Source organism: Anarrhichthys ocellatus, unplaced genomic scaffold, assembly GCF_004355925.1.
Source record: "Anarrhichthys ocellatus isolate YVR2014 unplaced genomic scaffold, GSC_Weel_1.0 scaffold113, whole genome shotgun sequence".
Taxonomy (NCBI): domain Eukaryota; kingdom Metazoa; phylum Chordata; class Actinopteri; order Perciformes; family Anarhichadidae; genus Anarrhichthys; species Anarrhichthys ocellatus.
The window spans coordinates 141,880-160,173 of NW_022280143.1; the positions used below are offsets into that span (position 1 = coordinate 141,880).

Here is an 18,294-nt window from a genome sequence, read left to right on the forward strand (position 1 = left end):
CATCCTTGGCACCTCAAACCTTACAACTGACTTCTCTCCTTTGGAGCCAAGTAACATGTACTTACATGACAATATCATATCATCAATCATTCCAACTAATATCTTTATCAGCTTCATCAAATAATAACAGCATCACTGCTATTGCACTTAACACTTGGTAGTAATTGGACACCTTTTTGCCAAAGAAGGGACTGAAAAACTCCAGCTCAGTTTAGTGAGTTTATCTTCTCTCAATCAATATAATACCATCATGGCTGCAATCAATCTCATCGAGTCAGAAATTAGTGGTTCACTTCACCATTTCACTTCAAGTCGATGCAAACCATCAGATTGAAAGTCAATCCAAGAGAACAATTCAACAAAGCCAGTTATTTTTGGTAAACCTATTACGCCTGAAACTCCCATGGCACCAAATGCCTCTAATTACAAGGTAAAGAGAAGCTTTAACAAAGGATCTGAGATGTCTGAGAAGTTAACCGAGAGCCTGTGTGTGGTTTGCAGAAAAACACAAACAAACAAGGTGGCCACGATCAACTACTTAGACATGGCTAAGGTCCAAATCTTACCAAATATCACAAAATGCAGTCACCAGGTAAGGACGATTGTGAATAACGTCTCACTTAGCCTAGAATCCATTGTATCACCCTCTGTCTGCTGGGACCTTTTGGGTAGAAGGCCATCTGATGAGTATCAGTCATCCATCCGTCGTTGATTGGATTTTTTAGTTCTTGCTTGCAGTCTGTGTAGATTGTGATTTTTATAGGCTGCCTATGTGCCTCTTGGATCGCTAAATAAAGTACAACCTGAGCTTCTCACACCAGAATAGTAAGAACAACACATTAACCAAATGGCTGATGTGGTCAAGCAGTAGGTCAAAAACAAGAAAAGCTGTAAATCTGCTCCATTATCAAACTTTACAACAGCACTAACAGCCTAGTGAAAAGGCCTCAGATATTAGATATATGTATGATATTGATGTAGTAAAATCTAAAGAATTGAACACATCCAGACCCACTCTGGTTTCTATCATCTCAAGGATTAGTAATGTAATCCAGCAATGCAGCATGCAGCAGAAGCAAATCAATCACAATGGACATGATCACCACCACGCTGAAAACTTTACCTGGAAAACCTCCTCATCCAGGATCCTGGTGCCGAACACGGTAATACCATTGGTGTTGATGGAACCATGGTCACTCCTGAGGAGAGGCTTGGTGATCTTCTTCTTACAGTCTACAATGATGGTGACCGTCTTCTTCTCCACACTGATGGCCACACGATGCCACCTGGTAAAGGACAAAACAAGGAGGGATAAGGAATAAAAGAGGCCACGGTCAGTGAGTAATGAGACTCAAGTGCACATTGTGAGTGTACGATGTATAATTACTGAAATCAGAGGATGATGCAATGTAAACAACATGCATGAATTAGGACAATGAATTCTTTGTGGTGTTTAGTCAATACCATGAAGCTCGTTTGTAGACAATTTTGTTGTGGTTGATTACGTTCTAAGGAAATCTTATCAGCACTTCTAATAGGATTATCAACCGCCTTTTATACATCACAACACACCTCAAGGCGAGAGAAATTTAGAATGCTCACAGAACCAAATGCTCTAAGAAACATGAACCTCAGAGCAATGCATTATATATATCGTTCTACAACACCCATAGATGCAAAGGGTCAACCAAGGTCACACGTGAGTCTGACACCTCCCTCACCTCTGGACCATTTTGCCACTGCACTTAAGGGCTATTGCATACCAGGCAGCAGTGGACCACATTCTTGCCCCCACACTCTGGCCCTGTTTAACACGGGATTACACTCATTAAACTCAAAACTTAATCCTCCTCCTGGGTTACTCGGCATGACAGACATGGTGAACATTGTGGAAAGTGTGTGTCAGAATCCAGGAAGGCCTGCCTTGCCAGAGCAGGAGACACACAGTCAAAACATTGTTCTGAGGTGGAAGATGAGACCTGGCACCACTGTAGCTCAAGAAGGCAATACAACAAGAGTTTATAACATATATATATATATATATATATATATATATATATATATATATATATATCATATTTGTAAATCTGTATGGTAAATCTTGTCATCAGAAGAGGAAAAATGTCCAATCCATTTGAACACCGCTAGATCATACAGACGCATTCCATGGTAGGCAACAGAGCTTAGAGGAAAACAAACGGGCAACACTCGCTGGGTTTAGCAGTACAGCAGGAAGGATTACTTGTCACCTTATATGGCAGAAAAGGAAAAGTTGATTTTGGTTTAAACAGTTTCTCAAACTCTTGATGTGCATACTGATCAAAACAAGAAGAGTACGATTATTTTTGAAAACGCAAATCGATTTAAATGCAAACGTTTGAAAAGCATGTATAACGAGATTAAATAAGATCAGACTGAGGATATACAGTGTAACAGCTCACAATAAATGCTCCTATTCACCCGCCTCCCCCTTCCCTTTAGAAGAAAGGATAATGCTCCTTTTCACCTCATCAATATCATCATTGTGATTCTCTTTTCAAGCTTGGCATATGCTTCTCACTAACGATGAATACATCTACAGGGATTGCAGACTGTACACAGCCTGAGCTGTAGCCAATAAAGTTTTAGACAAGGCCTGGAGCTGGAATGGTTCCAGACCAAGAAGTGTTAAAAATCCTCGACAGAGAACACTGCACCTTAGACACTGGACAATGCAGCCCCACTAGACTAACACAAAGCTGTCTGGGAGCGTTAACTCCTTCTCTTTAAATGATTCCTGACATGAGACTTTTGAAGGGTCAAGCTTCCTTCATTCATGATAACTGTGTACACAATAGATCTCATTAAAGCCAATTTGAGTCACATAAATATTGTGACCCGAGTTATGACGCAAAAAAAATGAACTGTCCTCACCTAGCATGTTCAGCGAGTGAAAACACATTTTGATAACGCTGAAAGAAAAAATATACTATTTAAAATTATGCATTTTTCTCAACAGCCTATCTGTTTATTTATTCCCCCTTGCCCCTGCACACGGGCTCATGTCAGCTAAACTGCAGCTCTGAGTGAGAGTCCTGTGATTTCTGAGCCTGGGAGCAGTTAATCAGGTTTATGCTAAAAGGTTAGCAGCGCTGTTTCTGGTTGGGTGAGGTAATCTAAGGGGGTAAAAAGGAAGTTTACAACTGCCCCTTTCCCCCCTCTCTAAAATAACAGAGGCACTGAGTTCATGGATGAGGTCAGGTTGCCCACAGCAGTCCCTGCTGTGCCCCAATAATCCAGTGTCTCCCTGTCTCTGACCTGTCTCTGCCCACGGACCCCCGATGAGATAGATAATCCGGTCAAGAGCACCTGTGGTGCAAAAATGGGAAGATCTGGGTTGTTTTCTTGCTTGCTTGCTGTCTTGCAGCTACTTGGTCAAATTGTATCAGCTGCAAGTAATAGAACTTCTGTATCAAGTATATTCAGTGCTATAAATTGGCACAGCCTGGATGGTATGGACAAGTTTGAAGTCCATTTGGATTACACTTCATATGTCCCTCTTGCACAATCTAGCATGTTTATCTCAGACCCTCAGTACACCTACAACAAATGCACTGCCCTCCCTGCACGCTGCGAACACCCGTTCCTTCTGAATGAGCTTCAACCGTGAGCCTGAGGGTGGGTGGGTTTGAGTTATTACGTGAGGGGAAGATTGAGATTTGACGTACTTTCCGTCAGCAAGGTGGAGAGTACGGAACAGAGGGTAGTCCTCCGGCGCTGGTTTGCCAGTCTCATCCTCAAACAGGAAGACAGGTGAACGGCCCACTTCCACGCCCAGCTGCTGGACTCCCTGCTTGTTGTAAATGGACAGCAAGAAGGACTGGAGGCCTGACTTGGGGCGCACTGTGGTCAGGATGGAGAAGTCCTCAGGAAAAACACCTCCTGCACGACCAAAAGAGGAGGGATGGAAAAGACAGGTCAATGGGTTAGGGTTATTGTAACAGAAGACACGAGAATCAACTCATTTTGATGTTATGTTCTTTGCATGTTTGTCTCTTTTGCCTCTAATTTAACAATACTAATCAAAGAATCCACTGTCAAAAGTGTGTGTTTTAAACTCACTAACCAGTTTAATCTGTTTCAAATACAAACTGGTAAAAAGGTTGAAACGTTTCTCTTACCAGGGAATAACTGTGTGGTGGGGGCACTGATCTGGACCTGCTTGGCAACTCTGTAAGCTGAGTCCGGCTTTGATGCTCTTCGGTTTGTGCAAAGTCCTGATGTTTTCGTCACTCCTTCGGGGTAATTTTGAAATTCTAATACTTTTAGCACGTCCACTGGCTCTGCTGATCATGGGAGCAGAGAAAACACCAGTTAGGTCATAGCATTGGTTTCTGAAAGCTACATGTGGTTCAGCACATGGAACATTAAATGCATACTGTATTAAAGGGTTTCATTTTCAGTCGGTTATATTGCAGATTTTCATCATCAGGTCCGGTTCTGGTAAATAAAAACAGAGCAGTGAGAGAGCCACTGCTTGATTCAGGTCAAAATAGACAGGGACGATTAACCCAGGTTGTGGAGCAATTCACAGATTCCCTCATCATGACCATCCCAGAACCTCTGTCCTCAAAATGGCGCTGTGACACATTGGTCACAGTATCATGGACACAATACACCCTATCTATGATAAACTTAGCCTTAGATAACAACACATGTCTAAATAGTTAAATGTTGCCTTCCTGTGGCTCTGCAGGTTCATCTGACAGGAAACGTCTCTGTCAAGGCCAACCAAAGAGCATAATGAACAATGTGCCAACAGAGATCTAGTTCTATAACACCTGGATAGGTTTACCTTGATAACGGTCACCAGAGGCTCTCTGGGTTTTCCATTCTCTTCAATCTGATGCACTTTATATAAAGGAGCCTGTGTGGCGATGGTGCTCATAGAGAAATCATTATGTAGGGAAAGCATTATAATTATACCTCTTCATTAAAACACCCTCTCAGTATTAAACATTAGCTTGATGAACAGGATATGGGGGAAATCAAACTGCTGCAGTATATTGACCATCTGTTACCAGTGGCCGTTTGTGCGTGAGAGATGTTTTACTATAATAGGTCTAATAAAAAATTAAATTTATGCAAAATGAGACTATAAACATGATTTACAAGCCTCATTTTCTAACAATAAAATCCATACTCGATAAAGTGAATGTTATTCTATTGTTGCAGACCACATCTTGAGAGAGAGAGTTCAATGGGCATGTAGTGTGTCGTACTATAATTGTAAGTCGCTTTGGATAAAGCGTCTGCTAAATGACTGTAATGTAATGTAATGTGAGTACTATAAATAAATGCCATATATCAAAATAAAAACAGGTGCTCACGTCACTCCACAGAATATAGCAATATCCGACTAAAGCAGGCAATACAATGGCAGACTGTTAAATAGAATAACACTAATCTGTTTTTGTGGGGTAAATAAGCATGCCAAGGTGTCTGAAGTCATCAGCAAGCACCTTTTCTGACGGCTTTAAAGTCCCTGTTTTAAAAAATGTCTGATGTCTCGCTCAACACTCTCTGGTCAACATTCCATCGGTGGCAAGGAAAAGGCAAATTAAAAACCTGTTTGATTCTCTTTAGAAAAGCATGTGGTTCCAACACGAATCTATGTTTACTGAATATGAAGCACTTCTCAGAAAGATGATATAAACAAGATCACCAGATAGTCAGTGCGCGTTACACTGCTATTTGAGCACACTATTCAGAAAACGTAGACAGAAATCCTTCCATTGCTGTGAGTTTGTCCCACTCAAGGTTTTTATTTTTATGGAAGACCCTAAAGGAATATGTTAAGTTTATCATGCTGAAGGTATTTTCACATAAAGGGCCTGGCCTACATCTGGTCTCCTTATCGTCTAGCGCCTTTTTGCAACACCTGCGATGGACCAGAACAGATGCATCACGATGAAGGCAAAGAGAGCTGCTCTGCTTCATTGCATAGTACTAAGCTCTGAACTGTACGCAGTCCAATAAAGCAAACACCACCAGCAAGCCATCTTACAAATATCATCCACTTATATACTATCTGCTTAGTAAGAATAAATGAGTGTCTTACATGGCAACCCAAAATCAAACTCACTACCATTTCAACAGAGGACACAGAGGAAACAAAGTTATGTAAAAATGTGAAGTTGAGATCAAAATCAGCAAACTGTTACTCCGTAGGAATGCCGTTACCGAGGACAACTTGGCTTTTTTGTGGCTTGTGAGGATGAACCGGCTACTTACTTTGGAGAGTGAACTGAGGACCGCATTGTGAGTTCCTGCAGAGCTGCTTTCAGTTCAAACAGGACTCATATGTTCCAGATGTGGCCGGGCTACGACCCTCACACGGAGGTGCTGAGAAAACGTCAATACTGGCCAATCCATTAAGGTGGCCTAATGAGTGTGCACAGGTTTTAAAAGAGTGCATCTGATGAGCTGGTGTGAGTTTGCCCTCAGGGCTGAGCAAACAGGCCATGTAGCTACCAGCCGATCTCATGGCATGAAGGGATGGACCTTCTTCAGTCTGGAGAAGAGAGTTCATGCAAGCCAGCCTCTATTACTCAGTTATTGGATCATCTGAACATCATTATGCAAGTTGCAGAGGCATGCGTAGAAGGGTGGAGCAGAGGGAGACATTTCCATAAAACATAAATGGAGTAATTTGATATCACCTCCATCATGTTCACAAGTGTACATCCATGTAACCAGTGTGTTCCATGAGATAACATACAACACTGTCTTAGGACAGAGGCCAAAAAAGTCTGCCTCAGCTCTTCCTTTATGACATAGTATGTAAGGCTTGAGCAAACTGATATTATATATCCACCTCCTGTTGTGTCATTTTCAGCGCTCACTTTGTTAAACAAATGTGAAATTGTCTAATAAACAGAGGAAGACCTTTTCACCTGCAGCTCCCTGAGACTCTAATAATATCTTCAGCCAGAATCTCTCTCTATATGTCCCCCCCCACCCTCTCTCTCCCACTCTCGCTCTCTCTCCTTCCTTTAACTTCCACCATGCTGCCGGCTAAAACAAGACAGCTTTATGCTGGTGTCATACCAAAGAAACTTCACTGAGACCTACCCAGTTTGTCAAAGCTTCCCCACCCCCTCGCCTTTCCTCTGATTAACTCCTTTTACTGTATGCCTCCATATAGTATTAGAACAAGTGATCCCATAGTGTTTTTCTAAATCCAAACAGGTCAGGAAAAAGAGATCTCTTGTGATCACCCCTGTTTCAGAATTTAAGTATAAATGTGCAGTTAAAGCACAATTTCAAGCTGTGGCTTTGTGAAGAGGAAGAGATGCTTGTCTCAATGTGATTCTGCAACTATGAATATGTGCCAGCTACACATGACAAATGTCCAGCAAGGAGCTGATTAGCTGACACTCTTGGTTGAACATATTAGAGAGAGGTCTCTGGAAATGCTAGCTTTGCCTGCTGGAATGCACATGCCTGCGCCCTGGGGGCTGAGAAAACGTGTCTGTACACTGCTAGATGAAGAGGGCGCCCTGCAGAAACAGCTTTGACTGACTGAGACCCCGGAACACAGAGCATGCAGCTAGTTGTTTGAGATTTTTTTAGAAAGAGGCAGGACTTGTTTGGAAAAGTGAGATTCTCAATTTAGAGTAAAATTACATTCCAGTATCTTCTGAATTGGCAGGTTGTATTCCTCGTAGGAAACAAACTGCTGTAAAACGAGGAAATGTTACGTTTGTAAACGAATATAAAGCTCCATTATTGATTTGTGCCGTATAAATTAAAATACTAATGACATTAACTGCAATAACTGATTTTTTTTTTAGATGTCTAGCTTTAACTTGACTAAATACTTGGTTTCAAGGTAGAGACTTATAAAACCTTTTCAGAACTCATAGCATAAGCTATTTAAGCTCATGTTAAAAAGTATCTCTAAGTCTCTACCTGTATCTGTATGCAACAATAAAGCCTTACAGAGTTGTCCATAGGCCAAGGTGTGATGCCTATCCTGAACCCTATGACTTGTGGACATTGTGGCTGCAGGCTCGGCCAATATGCAGTCCTGCTCTTTGAAGGCTCTGAAATCATAGGGAAGTGCAACAAGGACCATCATCAAATAACTACTCAGTACTTAAAAGGGAAGCATTCTCACCACACACACAACAGAGCCTTGTCCTGCAGCCGACGAAACATCTAAGTGCAAAGTTGCGGGGAAGAGCTGGGCAGCGTGGGGGGGGGGCACAAGTCAGCTTTTGGGCTTCAGTGTGGACCAGGGCAGTGTGGAGATAGGGTGAACCTGCCTGACCACTTAGCCCCCTGCAGACCCAGAGGGGCTTTGCACTCTGCACTGACAGATCTGAGATCCTGTAAGGCCTTTGTGAAAATGCACTTCACTACCACATATGTATCACCACTCTAATGCTGTACCCCAACAGAACATCCTCATGTCTGCAAAAAAACAGTGCTGTGAGCCTCATAACCTTCAATCAGCCATCTAACCTGAATAGTCTTTCCTCCTCTTCACATAGGATCACATGCCCTAAATGCATTTATCAAGAGTACACTCAGTTCAACATATACGGATAATTACAGCACTCCACACTATCACACAAGTCAATATCCCATCCGCCTGAAATGAAATGTAAAAACACTTGTCAGCATGAGGCATCGACGGTTTCAGTTCAATTCAACGTTTGTAAATTGCAAGTTATCACAGTGTAGGGTAAGCCGTGTCGTCAGGCTGAGGAAAACCCACCCTGCTAACCGTGTCCACATCCACCTCGCGGACCACAGTCCAAACAATGAGCTTTCTTTCAGGCTAAGTGAATCTGTTTCCCAGAGCTCCAGACACATACCAGCTGCGTAGGATGAATTTAATTGGGCGAGGTGTTTCATCTTCTGAGCGGTCGCTTCCCATTCATGCGTAACAGCAGCCCGCAGTAAATTGTGGGATACTGAATATAGTTTTTTGGCCAACGATATATGTGCACCTCAGTACTGTATAAGAGTCCTCTCGGGGTTTAACCGTCCACTTCACTACAGCAGTGAGGGGGGCACCGTTTTACTGTACCAAACGGTCCGTTTGCTTAGAGTTAGTTGTTTGTTGGAGGCTTTCACAAAGCGCTCAATTACACAGGCATATGGGGAAATCTCGCTTCAATGTAAATACTCTGGTTATGGAACGTTGAAGTAACAAACATACAACTAACTACGAAGCAAACGTGACGCCACTGTGTCCAGGTAAATCTGTTAATCCCCCAATCTCCATCATCAGTTACCGAGTTTTCCCAGCCGGTCGCCGCTCCGTCCCCTTTCGGCCAGATCAAGTTCATTAGAGAAGCTTGATCCTAAGAATCTTACCTGCTCCGACATTGGTAGCTTGTAGAACCAGGGTTAAAGTGATGAATGCAGTTACAGTGGAATCCATAAACCACCTTTTCGTTTTCCACCTTGTGGACCACTTTTGCATCTCCATGGTTGGGCGCCGACAATTGAGTAAAACTTTTGAGCGACCGGTGAATTTGAACGACGTCCCTTCCACAATCCCAGTGATGATGGAAAAATGTCCTACAAAAAAGCCATATGTGAGGAGTTTAGTCTCTTCTCTCAGCCACACCGAGGGCCCCGATCCTCCTTTCCAGTGCCCAGCCTTCACAGTGAAGGTAGTCGGGCTTTAACCAAAACGCACAGTGTGTACACAGTCGGTACACTTGGTGCGTCCACGGAGAGGAGGGCTGGGCAAGCTCCACAAACCGGAGCCACGATTACAGTGAAATGACAAGGGAGCCAGCCCCCGATTAGCAAATCACGGGGCTGGAAATTCTCCTTCGGGTCCACCCATTAGCTTTGTAATGCGCCCTCAAGTCTCTCCCGAGTGGTCTGAAAAAAGAGAAGCAAAATAAAACCGTGACAAAGTTGGTAACGAACTGGGCATGATGACACGGCAGAGCTGTATACGCAGGGTGTTTTTATAATAGGCTACTGATAATATCACATCTTACACCACCTGAGCTGGCGCAGATAAATGCTGTTATTTGCAGCATAAATACAGTATTTAGTGAGAAAAACAAGGAACTGTTTTAGAATAGCCCACTCTTCCTCAAGTCCTTATTGACAGTTAAACATAGGCCTAAATCAATTCATGAGTAAAAAAACGAATATTGAACCTTGAGAAATTGAAAATAGTAGCCATATAACACACCCACACACATAGGAACAAACGTGCCTCGATCATATGAAATCAAAAATGTAATGCTGAGTTTAATTACAACTTGGCATTAGTGTGGTGTGAGGAAATCAGTGCAGCTCACTGTAGGCTACCACTGTGCAATCACTGGATAATCCAGCTGGTTGAGTATTAGTATCAATTGTATGTCTGTCACTATTCCAAACCCTTATGCAAATGTTAGTTAAATATCAATATCACAGAAATAAGAAAGAACAGGGAGAGGTGAAATTTGATCCTGCAGGGTCTGGGTGACAAATGAAAAGTAAACACCTAATGAATCAGGAGATAGGAGGATAGGATACGATTTACTTCATTAATCCCCAAAGAGGAAACTGCTTTGCCACCATTGAGACAACACAATATGTCATCTACACAACAGATAACACCGGGCAGGGTCATTGAAGGGAAACACTACAAACACAGATGCTTCCATTCGGGGCATGAGGGATCACTAAATGTTTTGAGTTTGAACATGATGCCAATATGGCCTTCACTCTCACCAGGGGTCAGATGTATAAAGGACATGGACACACAAAAAACATGCATACATCACCTCCCACACATTAACTGGTGAAAGAAGAATTTGCAGTGAGAATAGGCCGTACTTCAGACTAGACGTCCACACATTTTAGAGGTAGCTGCGGTTGAAATGAAAATATCAGCATGAAACTGCAATAAAATGCAAATTTATAAATTTCACATCGTCTATGAATGATGAATTTATTTTCTTATTTACATTTGAGCCAATATTCATCTATCAATAATCTTTTAATTCTATCCTTTATTAAAAAACACTTTGTAAAGTCTGTTTCAATATGAACTCCATCAGTGAAGCTGACTTGTGTTATGAGTGGTGGAGCTGGTATCAATATGAAAACAGATTTAAGGGCATTTCTGCATCCATTAATAGCAAACAGTGGAAGTGGAAATGAGGCCTGTGCATGTGCAGCTTTATAAAACTGACAAAAAAAATGCGTAAGCATATTTCCATCTTAGTGTGGACATGGTTTTAGTTTTTTGTACCGGCACAAAACAGTTCTTTTCCACCACTATCATTATATATTTTGGAAGAATCGGTTTCACACTGCCAAAATGCTAAATCTTAACAAACATATTTGTCCAAACATCACATAACACTTAAATAAAGACACAATTACCTAACAAGTACATTTTAGTGAGACACAGGGACTTGTTTTTAGACAATGTATCTTGAATATCTCAAGTGAAAACAATACTTCTCATCAGCATACAGGCTTTAAGTCACACAAGTGAAATACAGCTCAAAATGAGTTTTCTTTGCTAATTCCAAGGTTTCTTTTTATCTTGAACGGCCTAAATAATACATCTTATTTCAAGAAATTTTACCAAGCAACTTTCAGATTTGATTTTACTTATAAAAGCAAAAACACCTTGTATTCCTTGTTTTTTTATAACTATATCAATACTGCATACAATTACAGATCCTCCCTGACTGCAGTTTTTATAAACCATAAATAATTCATATACAAATTGACATAGCTAAGAGCATAGCTAATTGTATTATTTCCTTTTTGATTCCCACCATGTTGTCAATGTATTTCTCTCAACAGAGAGTTTCCTTATCATTGAATAGGTCTACAGGGTCACTATGCCTTTAAAAGCTACCTGCACTGAGAACAAATGCAATCGTCTGCCAACCGTGTGAGAAAACTCCACTTGTTCCCAGTGGTTTCCCCTGTTTCAAGAGTTTTGTGCAAATAACTATGTGATTATCCTGAAACAAGACACAATAGGACAAGTTGACCAAAATGCACTTTAAGAAAACTCCAAAGAGTGATTTCAGGGGGCCGAATGATTCCAGCGTTCCTCATCTAATGGCCTTTTAGAAACAGGGGTCAGTCCAGCAGACAGTCAGCTCCTTGTATCTCTTGGCTCACTCCAGTGAACTCATGGATCCTGACCAGGCTTTGTTTGTCAGCCAGCTCGTCCTTCCCAGCCATCCCGGCTCAGCCTGTTTCCTGCCAAACAGTATCAGATGCTCCTCCTGTCTGGCCAGTGGCAAAAAGCAGAGCCATTTCTCTGGGACGAATTGGTGTCCGGGCAGGGAGGGTTTCATGCTACATCTCATCTTCTCATGGTTCAGGGAGCAGGGGCAGTCATTCTCATAGTGGGCTACAGTGTGCTTCATAGGCTCTTGTGGAGGTCAAAGTTGTCACGAGCAAAATCTCACACGGAAATGATTCCAACTATAGAACGTGGAAGTGCTTGGTAGTGCTTTGACTTTTTCACTCTCTTTTCTATCATCTTCTACATACATATTCAGAAAATAATTGACAGCTTTTACTTTAGACAGTCAGGTGTGCACTTGAAAAGAGATTATCTATTGCGAAGCAGTCAGCAGTTGGTGATGCACTTGAAAGATGCTGCGGTGACATCAGTGATAATAAGGTGTGCATATGATTTGGCTTACCTGCTGGTTTGATTTCTTGTCAGATGGGGAAAAAAATAGAAAGTCTCATTTCTCCTTCATTTAAGAAATGCTGCCAGCTTGTGACAGCTAATGCCCAATGGTCACCTCCCATTGGAGGTGTTCTGGGCTTGACTTGATCAGAGCTGTTGAAGACCATTCAGGAAGAAATGAAACTTAGAAAATTACTGCTCTGTTTGATCGTTTAACACCAATGATAGACACCAAGTCTCAAAAGATTGGATGGGTGGAACATGTCATTATGATCAACTCTAGTTTTACATCTATATGAAAAAACAAGTGTAGGAGGAAACAAAGATGCAACTTCACACACAATTGCTCCAAACAAACAGAAAAATACGGGATTGGTCCATGCCCTCCAAAAAGGCACACACATGTGTACATAAGCATTTTTAGATCTGATGACACGATCGACAGGACCATATTGAAATCTCAAAAATAAAACCATCTTCTAATCTTACACGGCTATGGTTAAGGTTTTGGTTAGCTTTAGGCACAACCCCATCTTGGTTTGGGAAAGATCATGGTTGGGATTGAAATAAATAGTGGGTTAAGGTTAGAAAAACATTGTTGGTTAGGTTACAATTACTACTTTGTTAAGGTTATGGGACGTTCGTCATGATAATAATGTAAAAAATCTGATATTTGATAGGAAACATCTCCTTTATAAGTTTGTTGTTTTGTTGACACATGCATCCACCCAGACCTTTTCCCTCTGCAGACTTTGTGAATCTACAATAATGTAACCTGACTTTGTTTCAGACAGACGAGAGTCATAATCAGGCCTCAGACTGCATGTCGCTTTCTTTATGAATGAAAACTGAAGGAAAACAACTTTTACAGAGGAATACCTCAATGTTTTGACATTTGTTACCAGCGCACTGTTCCATGTTGTCTATGCATATGGCCTGGTCAGGAATGAAACCAGATAAATAAATGTAAAATGCCTAGGAGCAGCCATACAATGCCTTACTGTTCAATATACTGATTACTGTATTGTTGTCGGTGTACAAGAGGTTATGTCAATATCATTAGCATCTTGCAATACATACTCAATACCAGTAAAACAATTACTGAAGAAGTTTGGAAACTAACTAAAGTAGAGGTAAAAATATAAATCATGTGTCAGAATACTACTGAAATGAGTTGTGTGAGCTGAGTATTTCTGGAAGCCGTTTAGCCCCAGTACAACACATGGTAGTGAGGCCACAGTGACATTTTTAGAGAAAAACACACCTGGATTAAGATTCTGATATTCATTTCAAATATATCCTGTTAGACATGTCTTATGAGTACTGTACTCATGTTAAAATGAAAATAGTCATTTTACTGGCCATGAGTTTTACCTGACATGGTATCGAAACACAAGCACTTTTCACAGGCACACTCAAGCCAACCACCCGCCACTGTCTGTCACTGTTTACACACTGCACAGAGGAGAGTATAAAGAGCTCTTTCTCCACACTCACTCTAGTCCTCTAATACAAGCAAGAAAAAGTTCCCTCATTTCGCTGACATTATTTTTGGCTGCCACAGTATTTCATAAGAATAAATACACTTTTTTACTTGTATCGTTTGGTAAATTTAGTCATCATGGTTACTGAAACCCTTTAACAGAAGTCTAACCAGATTTTGGGCAGTTTGAGGTCATCTTTGGAAAGCCAATGCTTCATTTGTTTGTTTCTCTGTCATGGGTTTTGGTGTTTTGTAGATATATTTGTGCTATTGCAATGGCTCTTCGTTGTCATTCACAGCACTCTGACAGTGACAACCATGTATTTTCAATGTGGTCTACCATGGAGAACACCAGAATTAACATCTGACTAAATGCTGCCTCCATTTTGGGAGGGCACATGCAGGCCCACGATATACAGTTATATGGAGATGGTGTCAGTGGAGGTTCTTGGTGCTTATTTTATTGAGACAAACAAACAGAAATATGACAAGAACAGGCCTATGCATCAGCTGCAGACCTGATTCAAAGTAACATTCCAACTCATTTGCATTGTCAGAGAGTCATTGTGTCACTGATTACTCGATCTGTATCCAACCCGATTGGTACTGCACATGTATAAACTAGTACTACACACCTGTACACATGCTCTTGCACCCTATTTTACCCTGATAATGTTACATTGTGAACAACAAATCCGTGTTGAAATTAGCAGAAGAGCTGGTTAACGTTACCTGTAGACAGCCGGTGGGCAGCACAGTCCTGCTTGGCAAAACAACGGAGCAAACAGCTTTTAACTGAAGTTCAATTGAGTTACATTATGATGCGTTCACGGTCTGTTCAGTAAAGAGAGTACTGCGCAAAAGTAAACTATAACTTTATTATGTGTTTAAATCACATTTTAGCAAGGAAACTGAATAAATGCAGTTGTTTCTGTTGTAAGTATGTTTAGGCAAATAACCACTAGATAACAATAACAATATAAAAGGATTTTTAGAATGTTTGACGGTTTACACAGACTTAAATAATAATAATATATATATATTAATTAATGTTGTATTTATGCTGTATGAGGCACAGTATGTCACATATTGGAAAAATAAATATAGCTGGCATTCAGATCTAAGGTAAACTTCTCTTAAAAAACAGGACAAAATCAATCTACATTTTGGTTTTGCCTTTTGGTTTGATACTTTTTTGGCCCTTCAACCTAATTTAAAGAACCACTCTACATTGTGTGTTCATAAACCTCAGTCTGCCACAGTAAAATAAGTCTTACATATGGCAATTTTTAGCCATAACATAAAAATGCAGTTCATGTGAAGTTGATGAGTGTTTGCAAAATGGCTGTGGAGCACAGCATAATAACTATGGTGATATGTTCATGGACAGTTTGAGTGCTACACCAATATCCCTCCCTTAATGGAACAACATAATACCTACAGTGCAGCTCTGCTTCCAGACAATAATGAAAAGCTAAAGGTAGAGCTGTATGTTTGCACCACCTGGTCGGGGCAGATTTTAAGTGAGCCCTCAGGACGGAAATGTAAATTTAGGAGATTTGCATGACCTTGGTATGTGAGGCTGCGGCTGAAAAAAAAAAGACAGCAGACATATTCTGTAGCAAATATGCTGTACACCTTCTGTTGCACCATCCTTAGTACAGGTGGCAAGCTGAGAGCTAGAGGTCCACACTGTGACTATAATCTGTTGTGAAACTGATTTGGTATAGTTGGGCGCAAAAGAGAAGTTTAGTAAAAGCCTAAATGAGCTACGGTGGCCAGATGGGTGCTGACTGCTAATACAATACAGTTCAACAGCAACACAAACTACATCCTGTAAAATACCATCCAGTTGAATGTAGTTAACCACCGTACCACTCATTTTATAATGAATCCTGTTAAATAGGAGTTATAAGACACCTCTAAGCAGCACACTGTTACCAATATAGAGCAGAGGTTTGCTCTTCTTAGCCAGCACTGACCAAAATCTTCTTTCTCACATTTCCTGGTTTGCTCTGTGGGCAGTGGAAGTCAAGCCTCCTTCACAGAGCTCCTTTTCATATGTCTCTGTGTCTCCCTCCCACCCTGTAACTGAGTTGTTGAGAACTGCCCTGTAACAGCATGCAGTGTGTACCCGCAGGGGCGGCACTGAAATACTGTGGCCTCTAAATGGAAGCCCATAGGACAGGGTTCACAGTCTGGCTGAGTGATGCATTGTAGGAGGTGAACTGTATGTCCCTATTCATATTACAAAATGACAGGGCGTGTGTGCTTTTGTAGGCATTTGATGTGGTGGAGTTTGGATTCATGTTTAATGCAAGTCTGTCAATCTGTTACTGTCGTATTGCTTTTGATCGTAAGGGAGCATATTAGCACGACCAAGCTTGTTTCATTATCTCCTTAAGATCCTTGTTCTGGTACCCTCACATGACCCCTCCAGTCATTGTTGCTTTTTCACACCATATATTATCTCCTGTGAAAGATTTTGAAAGATTCTATTTGAACCAAAAAGAGCGTAAAAGTACTAATTCATACAACTGTATTCATACAAGTAGCCAAGATGCTGATATCCTTGCATTTGCAATGTGTTTACATGCAAAGCAGAGCCATTATGACACTGTAAAACTGCTTGCTTGCCCGGCATATAGTATTTTTTTTGGAAATGCAAAATGCAATTAATGCACAATGTTAGAAAACTGAGAAGAATATAGTTTTTCAACAGTATGACTAAAAGACACGAGTACAAACTCTGAGTAGTCACAGTATTACATAGGCATGCATTAACATTCAAATCTGACGACCCTATTATATGAACAGCGCTAAGATGTGACACAAAAGGTGTTTCTATTCTAAGAAAGAACACTGTAAATGTAATGTTCTACTGAAAAACATGTTGTTTTTGCAGCTGACTCTAGAGCATCCGAGACGCATTTTGAATGCACCAAACATTTCCATGCAGTGTTGATATATTTTTGACAGAAAGTAAAAGTGACAGCATTTACTGTGATGGATCACCTACTGTCAGGCAGGTTACATGCTTCTGCAAGTTGGTGCACATACCACACAGTCATGGCTTGTAACCAATGGTCGAAAGTGGTGCTGCTGTTTTCAGTCATTTCAATTGTCGACAACATATTTTTAATGCATTCTCCATTGGACTTTATGACGCCCTGTTTGACGTCTGACCACTAAGGTAGTTTGGTGAAGAGGTCACAACATAGCTCAAGACGAGTCATGCAGCACTCACCTCCAGACAGAGCTGCCTGATCTGTGCTGCTTTGTGCTTCTTTAACTCTGTCAGACTCAAACTAATTATCCAACACAGCCCCCCAAGGCAAGTCTTCAGTACAGACCCTCGGTGTTCAGGTATGGTGTTCAGGTATGCTGCGAAAAAGCATGTCGGAAGAATAGAGAGGGAGGGAGAGTTTAGTGCAAACCTATTGATGATTAGACAAAATGTTTCAGCTTTAATCACTTTGTCCATTTATAGCAGATGTACCTATGCATTTTCTTAGAACATTAATAAATCCAATATCTTACAATATTTTACATAACGTCTCATAACCCATTAGTGCTTTAAAAGTTCCATTAAGTAAATAATTGCTGGTATATGCAAACCAAATTGACTTACAGCAGATTAAATGTGTATTACAAGGATTCAATTTGACTTTCAGAAAAACATTTTAATAGTCCATTCCTTTTAGTCATACATACCATTTTCCAGGACTGGCACAGACCTTTTTCAATAATAGCCATATAACTCGTAATTGCAGAAAAATATTACTACAACTCTTTTAATTATGACTGTGTGTATTTAGATGTGCCAGTAACCCTTATCTCAGACAGCATGCCCAATACCAAGGCCCTGGGCCACATACATGGAATTTAGCTGTCGCTATTCATCATCATTGTTATTGGTTACACCTGCATTCAGGAAGCTAAAAATGTCTCTCATGGAAAAGTCCTACTGTGCGTGTTAACTGTGCTAGCCTACTAATGCACCTAAATACTGTATAATGGAGCCATTGTTATTAACACCTGTGTAAGTCAAAAGGTCAGATATTAGAGACAAACTATTAGAGACAAACTTGCAAGTAGAGGTAGTTTACAGAGGAACTTACTCAGTATTTAATTT

General features: G+C 40.9%; 1 protein-coding gene across 4 annotated transcripts in view; it reads right to left on the reverse strand.

Annotated features, from left to right (window-relative positions):
* The window catches only part of col11a1a (collagen, type XI, alpha 1a), a 79,278-nt gene extending 69,530 nt beyond the window's left edge, over nt 1-9,748 (reverse strand). For 2 of the 4 annotated variants that reach the window (XM_031876706.1, XM_031876708.1), the window contains exons 1-4: nt 9,370-9,748; nt 4,161-4,322; nt 3,708-3,921; nt 1,124-1,286 (exon numbers count right to left, since the gene is read on the reverse strand). In XM_031876706.1, coding sequence (XP_031732566.1) covers nt 1,124-1,286; nt 3,708-3,921; nt 4,161-4,322; nt 9,370-9,484 — 654 coding nt within the window. In that variant the 5' untranslated portion in view covers nt 9,485-9,748. Of the gene's footprint in view, nt 1-1,123; nt 1,287-3,707; nt 3,922-4,160; nt 4,326-9,369 lie in introns of all 4 variants that reach the window. The other 2 variants (XM_031876707.1, XM_031876705.1) reach the window with 1 other exon arrangement.
* Nucleotides 9,749-18,294: the final 8,546 nt, after the last annotated feature.